The 9776-nt window shown below is 40.6% G+C and overlaps 1 protein-coding gene across 3 annotated transcripts in view; it reads right to left on the bottom strand.

Annotated features, from left to right (window-relative positions):
* THSD7A (thrombospondin type 1 domain containing 7A) overlaps positions 1-9776 on the bottom strand; it is a 186897-nt gene that overhangs the window by 66775 nt on the left and 110346 nt on the right. For all 3 annotated transcript variants that reach the window (XM_015558202.1, XM_015558203.1, XM_015558204.1), the window contains 2 exons: positions 7405-7639; positions 3018-3133 (listed from right to left, as the gene is read on the bottom strand). In XM_015558202.1, coding sequence (XP_015413688.1) covers positions 3018-3133; positions 7405-7639 — 351 coding nt within the window. The remainder of the gene's footprint in view (positions 1-3017; positions 3134-7404; positions 7640-9776) is intronic.

Raw genomic sequence — 9776 nt, 5'->3', positions numbered from 1 at the left:
GCATTCCTGTCCTCCTGATCACCACCACCCCGGGATCTCCAGGGGAGAATGGTATCATAGTGGAAACATGCATCTTTATTTAGAGAAGCTACCTGCCCACCCCCCCAGAGACCATGGCAACTAAACCCATTACATCTTGCATGCCTGTAACTCACAAGAAACTAGCTCTACCCCCACCTCGACCCCCCAAATGCCTTTTATCATCACCTGGACCCACAGCACTATCTACATATATACCCGGATTTTCAATTTCTCATTCTTTTCCACCCTCTAATCCTTCCCTCACTGCAGCCATTGGTTCTCTCTCTTTTATTCCTTTGGGATTGTATAATTGAATCTAAATGTAAATTGAAACTACCTGGGGCCATGCTATGTCTTGCGATAAGTGGCTTGAAAACTATGAGTACTGATAAGAACACTGTATACTCTTTTTGAAATATACAAGGCCACTATACATTCTTTTATAATTAACTAGAGGCCCAGTGCACGAAATTCATGCACGGGGGTAAAGGGTCTCTCAGCCTAGCCTGCAGCCTCTCCAATCCAGGATCCCTCGCAGGATGTCTGACTGCCAGGTTAGACAGGAATTGGGCCTAAACCGGCAGTCGGACATCCCTCTCACAATCCAGGACCACTGGCTCCTAACTGTGCACCTGCACACCTGCCTAATCACTCCTAACTGCTTCTGCCTGCCTGTCTGATTGCCCCCTAACCACTTCCCTGCTGGCCTGATCACCACCTAACCACTCCCCTGCCAGCCTGATCATGCCCAACTGCCCTCCCCTGCTGGCCTGATTACCAATTTACCTGCCGACCTGGGTCCAGAATCTGAAATCAGGGTGTCTGGGGCTATGCTCCCTTCAAGGTCTTCAGGGAAGGGTCCTTCCTAAATCTGATTATGCAGAAAATATCTCACATAATCACATGCCCCCACCCCACTGTTCACCCGCACACTTCCTGATAATCAGGAGCCCGCTCCCTCTCTTCAGGTGCCCAATAACAGCTGATCACATGCCCCTGGCCCCCTGTTCAGGTGCCTACTTCCAGCTGTGCCCACTTTCAGCTGCTTACATTCCTCTACTCCCCTGTTCAGGTGCCCACTTCCGGCTACGCCCACTTCCAGCTGCTCACATGCCCATCCCCCCCCTGTTCAGGTGCCCACATTTGGCTGTGCCTATTTCCAACAGAACATGTGGCCCTGCCCCCGGGTTCACATGCTCACCTCTAGCTGTGATCAATTCTGCCTGATCACAGCCCAGGCACCATGTTCCCATGCCCACTCCCTGGTGATCAAGAGCCCCCGCCTCTCCATTCAGGTGCCCACTTTTGGCTGGCCACATGCCCCTACCCACCTGTTCAGGTGCCCACTTCTGAGTGTGCCCACTTCTGGCAGAACTCATGGCCCGCCCCACTGGTCAAGTGTCCACCTCCAGCTGTGCCCACTTCTGGCTGATCACAGTCCCGTCCCCAAGTTCCCAAGCCCACTTCCAGCTGTAACCACTACCAGCTGATCATAAGCCCCGAATCCTGTTCACCTGCCCACCTCAGGATAGGCCCACTTCCGGCTGCTCACTTGCCCCTGCCCCCTTGTCAGGTGCCCATGTGGTCTGATCATGTGGCCCCACATCCCTGGCAGCTGGTGGAGCCACCTGTCAGCTGGGCTGAGTTGACTGGGAGGTGGGACAAGGCTAGGGTCCTCTGCTCTCCCTCTCTGAGCCAGTTTTGGCATCTAGAATCTGGGCATGGAACCCAGTTGCTGGCTCCAATCAACCCGGGTGCTTCAGGAAGTAGAGCTCCAGGCTGACCTCATTAGGGGAAAGGCCTGGGAGTTAAGGGCGGGGCTTTGGAGTACCTTGCATCATCCTACAGTCTGGGGCTCGGCAAGTGGAGGAGTCCCTGTGCCAAGTCAACCACAGTTCCCACCAAGCATCCTGCCCTGGTGTGCCCACTGAACTGTTACTGCCGAGGAGCCCCGGGGGGCATGGGGGTGTGAGAGACAGGGTCAAGGCATAGACACAGGGATGAATCTCCCTGTGAGCCCCTGCTGTCCCAGGAACCCAGACAAGCCCCAAAAGGAGGGTCAAAGAGGGGGCAAAGGCTGTTGCTCAGATGAATACAGACTGGCTTAAACAAACAGGAACTCAGGCTCTCCCAGTTCTGGGTCCAGAATCTGAAATCAGGGTGTCTGGGGCTGTGCTCTCTCCAAGGGCTTCAGGGGAGGGTCCTTCCTACCTCTTCAGCTTCTGGGGGCTCCTGGCCACGTCCCTTCAATCTTCATGTGGGCCCTCTTCCATCCTCGGGGAACATCTACTGCATAATCAACTGCCCCATCCCACTATTCACCTGCCCACTTCCTGGTGATCATGAGCCCCCCTCCCACCTCCTGCCCCTCTGTTCAGGCTGATCACATGCCTCTGGCCTCCTCCTCTGCATGCCTGATGGCCCTCAGCTGCCCTCCCCTGGCTGCCTGATTGCCCCCTAACTGCTGGCTCCCCCTCTCTGGCCTCATCGTGCCTCTAACTGCTTGCTCCCCTGCCAGCCTGATCCCCCCTATCTGCTTTGTCTCCTGCCATCCTGATCTAGCCCCTAAATGCTTGCTCCCCCACCAGTCTGATCGCCCCTAACTGCTTGCTCCCCTGCTGGCCTGATCGCCCCTAACCAGCTCTGCCTTGGCCTTTGTCCGGAAGGAAGTCCGGAGGATATCTGGTCAACTCGGTCTAATTAGCATATTACCCTTTTATTAGTATAGATGTTAAAGGAAACATTGTTAATATAATAACACCTAGAATTCACTTTCACTTTTACTTATATTGTAAAGTTTTAAGTCAGTTTTGACATAAAACTCATTCGTTTGGTAAAGCTATATTATTTTCTAGACAGAAACCAACATTTTATGGAATTCATGCTGAACCAGGATTATACAACCCATGTAAGAATCACAAACGTTCAGTCAGAACTCAGAGGTGCTGGCAAGTGGTCTTCTAGGGGAAGAACCTCCAGAACCCTGCAGATCATACCTTCTGTACACGAGGAAGGGCAAGTGGTCCAGTCGCTGTATGGGGTCACGATACAGTCCTTCCTACAAGGAAGCAGACAGGGCCTCACTGTTTCAGGCCGAAGACTTTCAGGACACCTGGAAAAAACAAAAGGAAATCACTAAGTCTCTACAGTAATCCTGCAAACCAGGTAATTTAATATGGTTAGAATTTTCATTGTAAAGTTGCTAAATCATCACCAGTCTTAATTTCTGGGAGCATTGCTTTTGACAAGAACTATACAACTACATTCTTCCAAACCAGGCCTCAATAAAGCTTCTCAAAACAAGATGTGTGATTTTAATAATAGTAATTCTGTTATCTAGGACAAAATGTAATAATTATACCATACTCCTTTATAATAATCTACCCATTAATAAATTTATATTTCCTAACATGCTTTTACAAAATTTGTGGAAATTCAAATTACCAATTTAGGAACCCAATTTTACATCTTTGCGTAACTAACTAGGCTTATTGTCAATTATAAATTTTCAGGTTATTCTGCACTTCACTTTTTCAAAAATGTATAGCATGACAAATTTATAATGGAGCCTATTTTATACCCAGTACATGCTAAAAAAAAAAAGTTGTATTTACAGCTATATATTTCATAATAAACAATAAAATAATAAAAGTGTATAAGTTATTATGATAAATAGTTTTTGTGTCATTCCTACTTTCATTTAATATCCTTTTTCTTCCATTACTTTTTTAGTTTCAGATGATGGAATTTTAAATATTTTTGACTAGCCAAAACATTAAATATTTGGTGTGACTTAGCTGTTTGGAGGATCATCCCATACAGATAAAGGACACGGTTCAATCTCCAGTCAGAGCACGTGCCCTAGTTGTGGTTCAATCCCCCATCAGGGCGTGTGCCGGAGGCAACTGATCAATGTTCCGCTCTCTCTGTCTCCCTCTCCTTTCCACTCTCTCTAAAACCAATAATAGCATGTCCTTGGGTGAGGAATAAATGAAAAATCTTTAAATATTTTTATATGTTACAATATATTTTGGAAAGAAATATTTTTGGAGCTGATATATGTTTTAAATATACTGTCTTATTTATTGTGTACTTACTTGGTGATTTTTAAATTTCCCAAGCCTTGTCTGCATCTTTACAATCTGACTCTACTATTACTAATAGTCAAATGTTGGCTGTGAGCATTACCATTAGAAGAAGATGTAATTTAGGGCAACAGAATATAATCGCATAATTCATGTAACTAAAAGTAACTTCAAGTTATGATACCCAGAAAAAACTCTTTTAAGGTCATATAAATCATTAATAAATAAGCTAAGAAGCACTGAAGAAATAAACCAAACAACCAGTAAAACTGTTGATGAAATAACTTGGGAAATTAGTGAAATATGGGATTTAAAAATATTCCCCATGGGAGAAGCCAAATTTTTTTTATAGGTCAAGATAGATTGTGTTTTAACAAGTAAGTTAATCAGGTTTTCAGAACTGAACTATGAGTGAAAAAAATCATTAATCTCTTTCCCATAATTTATTTCTAGCACCTTACTGATGCTTCATTTTTTATACATCTTATAATAATTTATGTTCCATTCAATTATTCAGATACATGTTTTCCTCTCTCACACCAGATTCAACATTTGAAAAAGAAATAAATCTCCCTGGTTTATGTTAAGAATAAGCTTGTGTTTTTCTAATTATGATTTCTATTCAAAGTCAGTGTATGACAAAGAGATTTAGCTGTGAATCACAGAAGTTAAAGTATTGATACAATTGAGACTATAAATCATTGGAATTATAATTTAACCTTCATTCTTAACTAGGAAACATTATATGGCAAAACTCCACATATAATCCTGTTCATTCTTCAGAACTATGAAATTATTGATTAGTAATTATCATTGGAAGCACACTTTTTCAATGAGGCAATTTTATAACGTAGACCACGGGAGAGCATTACTCAATTGCATGCTCTTAAACGTTAGCCTTGAAAATCAGTGGAATTTATAGTGTTATCATCGACAACCTCCAAAATTTTGCTTTTGTTTGGAAATATCCACAGCAAGATACTTGGCTAACTGTGGAGAACAAAATTACTAACAACAAACCCATTAAATGAACATACAAAGATAAATTATACAACCTAGGTTACATGCAATAAAATAAATTCAGACTTCCTTTGGCGAGGCAATTGGTTCAGTGAACATGCTTCTTTTCTCTTTTGTACTGTTTGCATTTAGTCTTTGTGGTTTAAATCAGGGAATTGATTTCCCCCCAAATCTTATTCAAGGTCAAATTAAACAGATGTGATAGGAGTTGAAGTTTGTTACTCAGAGGAGAGGTAAGATCAATAACATTGATTTTACTATTGCACAGTAATCTGTTTTATTAAGAGTTTAAAACAAGGTTTTTATTTGCATTTCTGTTGCAAATGCCTAGTACTGAAAAGCGTTTGTGGAATTTAATCTAGATTTAGGCATAAGGGCAGTAACATTTTCTTTTGAATTTACAGTATTTGCTTACTTCTTCAGAACTTTAAGGGCAAAGTAAATCCATTTGACTTAACAAATCTATCCATGTATCCAGGTCACTGCATATGGCTGCAAGGGCAAAGCGCATGTTTAATGGATTATTGTGGCCCGGCATGGGGATCCCCTCCCTACTGAACGATTTAATGACATGAATCCAGAGGGCTTTTTCACACACATGCTGTACACATGCACACCCATTGTTCAGAAAAATATTTTGTACTTTGCATAAGTGAGGAAACCATCAATAGCAACATTTGAAAGGCGATTAACTGTAAAATAGGAACAGAGTGAGTTTACTCGTAGAAGTACAGCACAGTAACTCTCTATCCTGTGTCATGACAGGCAGGTCAGGTTAGACTCCTCTGCAGTGAGTATTTCCACCTCTGTGCTTGTCCCAGCAAGACCCAGAATCCTCCAGGACTTAAGGTTCCTTCCCCTGCTGTTACTGCTATTGAATTTTAATACACTGTACATTATTTTCCTTTGATAGATTCATCACAATTTTAGCCTAATTTCTATTAATCCTTTGTAAGCCATAAGCATCTATGGACGCAAGCGGGATGGTTTCTGTTTTGGACGTGTGGTAGTTAACTGGTTAAAATATTGGTTTGGAGCTACCTGTTAAGCATGTGAAATAATTTCTCAATTTAGTCAATTCTTTTTGCCATATGTTTTCTAATTTCAAACTACGTAAACAAAATATGGGGCAAAATATCCCTAATGTGTGGAATGCTGGCCAGGTAAAATAAACTCATAAGGGGATCCTTAAAATTCCTTGGGTTTTTTCATATATCAAGTACATTATTTTCATTTCCCTGAAACACTAAAAAGTAGCTCAAATTTTTAAAAGAAAATAATTTCTAAGATTTATTAAGTGCTCACATTGCTATTATTTTCCCCCCATTAAATCCTTTCAGTAAACTCTGAAAACAGGCCACAATCAGTTAATATTTAAGCAGTTGACCAATTATGAAATTTGGAAATTATAAGGCCATCTGTATACTAAAACAAACTTGACTGGTTTTACTTCTAATGTTTCACATGACTAAGGTAATTTGAATTTTAAAAGACCTATGCTGTCTAAATCTCAAAAGATAAAGTTACCCTTGAAAAGATTATAATTTTAGAATTGATTTATTAATTTTCTCTAAGAATGATTAGCCCAGTTGTGTCATGACTCATTTTTGTTTATATTTCTCACAAGGCACATATAATATACCAATTCTTTAGTTTTTTGTCCCCCCTCTCTAGCAAATTGTTCGCCTTGTTATTACACTATTGGTAACCACAGTAAGAAACTGGTGGTTTTCCCACTTATCATAAAACATCCTCTCCCAAGGCTCTCTCTTGGATGTAAACAGCTTATTCATTGAATGATTAAAAGACATAATAAGTTCAGTCTCACTATTTTTTAATATATTTCCTAGGGGAAATGAAAGGCAGATCATAGAAGGCTACCACCCAATTAAACTAGATTGGCAGTCTCCGTAGCCTACCGGTGTATAGGGAGTCAGGGATGACCTACACTGCTAGGACTTCGTATCCTGTCATTATTGATCAGTCAGGCCTAGAGCAAGCACTTCTTTCATTGCCTCACTAGCTTAATAAAAGCAGAAAGTGCTATCATAAAACTGAAAGCAGGTATCACACAGAAAGATTTCTACAGAATTTATGGATCCCAGGCACAAGGCTCTGAGGCTTTATCAGTGGCCGACATTCCAAACAAACAAATCTTACTCTTGAGGACAGGTATGACAAGCATCAAAATGTTCCATTTCATGAGGCAAGTGAAGCCTGAGCCAATCCCCTGCTTGGCCGGCCACAGGATTTACTGTTGACATTCTAAAGCCCTTACTTTTTGGGTCCCACTTGGCCCACATTGACCCGCACACAGATGACTTTTCTTGTCTGCATGCCAACAGAGCAAGAGGCCTCCCTGTTCCAAGTTGTAGTTGTGTTGAAGGATGAGACTGAGGTGTCCTCAATGCACTGGCCCCACGGACCCGTTTGCCAGTGATACACAGTACAGGGATGCTCGTTACAGCTGCGCACCTCTTGCAAAGCACTTGTATTTGGACAGTGAGTTCCACCTATAAAAGTGAACAACGTTAGCAGATTAGATATGGTGCCACCAGAGACTTTATCATTTCCTGTTTCTTGAAATTAACAATAACAATGACATCTGTTACTTATCTATAGCACAAAGCATATGACCAGCACACTGCTAAGGCAAATTACCTATTAACCTTACTTCATTTGGTGTGGTGTGGTGTGGCTTCAAACATAAACTATGTGTGTACATGAACTCTGTTTGGGGGGACTATGGAGGACCTCAAAGAGAGAGAGAGGCCACTGTTTTCCGGAGAAGCCTATGTGATTGCTGACCAGGGGAACCAGGGGCATTAAGACTCTGTGGATGGAGAAAACCAAGTGTGTTTTCAAAGGTTATCCCCCAGATTGAAAGTCTTAATTACAGATTTTAAAGTTCTGCTTATTTTAATATATTAGGCTGTAGGGTGATTAGAAACAAGTTTTAAAATCAATTAATGCTTACTGATCTTCCATAGCATTTCTGGGAAAGCCATACAGTAATGGTAATATTGTATTTTTTGAAATCTAAGATGTCATTGGCTGTGAAATATACTTCACTATATGTGTGCCAAAGAAAGAGAAATTAAACTATATACAATGTTTTTATCAACTCTAATTTTTATTGTATGCTTACTGAAATAACTTTGCATGACTTATTTACATAGCTTTTAAGAAATTCGCTCTTTGTCATACATTAAAAGAGGAGGTATTCCTAAAAGTTCTTTATCTTCACAGTCCAAATCTTTCGAGTCACTGTTTAACACACCCATCAAAGTTTGTGTTTTCCTAACAGTATTATCTCTGTGGCATCAAAACTGTTGATGATGCAGGATTTCTTTTAAAAAGAGCTCCCCTGCAGTATTTCTTTCAGAATACTGGTATCCATCTCTAAGTTTTCATGCTGTTGCATTGGTAATGGCACCAGAAGATGTCAATGAAAAGTTTAAGCAAGCAATTGAGGACAGGTTTATTTCCCATTCTCAATAGTCCTTAGTTGTTTTTGTTTATTTGTTTTGGGCAGAAATACTAGTACCATAGACTTGGCTAATGCCATGGAGAATAACAATGAAATTCACATGTATTATCAAGGACAACAATGTTGTAACTGCTGCTTGGCTGCAGTGGTTTTAAGATGCATCCACTGTAAGAGATGATGAAGGGTAAAATAGATATGTCCTTTAATCAATAGAATATGATCTGGAGCTGTCATTATAGAATCTTTTTTTATGTTTTAAACCCTATTATATGTTCTAGCCCTAGTACTTTGTAAGTAGTGAGACTCACAAGTTAAAAATCATAAAGTTGAAGAGTCCATACAGCTTAAATGATATGGACACAGGAACAGCTAGGAGTTTATGGAGTCCAGTTTCTTACCACTATGGTACTTATAATTCCAATTATGAAAATGAAAAGCAGTGTGTTGGAGGAATGTACTGCTTAATTTATTGACTATCTGGGCTATTCAAAGTTATGTAGCTTCTAGATTTCATCTCAGGAGCAGAAAATAACTGCTTGTTAATGTAGAACGTTGCAAATCTTGAGTGTGCATCACAAATACTTGTGATAGTAAATGAAATAAATTTTGAATTTAATAAAAGGTGGATTTTAGATATTAGGAAAGCGAGTTTTAAAAGTGAAAAATAAATAAAGGTGATTCAATACTTAGTGACTGTAACATGGAAGATGACCTCAAAAGTTTGAGATTTGGGTAAAAGTCATAAACAAAACCACAAATCCACACCCTGGGCTGATCTTCAGGTATCACTTTTCTTATGAGTAAGGACATTCCTGCATTCAGCAAATAAATCAGCATGCAATTTATGTGAGAATTTAACTGCAATTTAGAATCATTTATGCAGTGTCAAACATAGGACCAACATCAGAATAACCTGCATTAAACACATTTCATTAATGTCCCCCTGCTTCATGAAGGTGAAAACATCTGTCATAGTTCATATTTTATCGTCCATCACAAAGCTCAGAGGCTCTGGCAGCCTAAGAAAAGAAGTTTAGGATTTGAATAGGAACGAATCCTAAAACATACTAATTGGGTAGGGAAGAAGTAACTGAGTACTCTTATTATACCCATTCCCTGAGGCTCTAGATTCATCCAATTTTATCTCTCAAACATAGGCT

This window comes from Myotis davidii, unplaced genomic scaffold (genome assembly GCF_000327345.1).
Source record: "Myotis davidii unplaced genomic scaffold, ASM32734v1 scaffold168, whole genome shotgun sequence".
Taxonomy (NCBI): domain Eukaryota; kingdom Metazoa; phylum Chordata; class Mammalia; order Chiroptera; family Vespertilionidae; genus Myotis; species Myotis davidii.
This window is presented reverse-complemented; position numbering and strand designations above follow the sequence as displayed.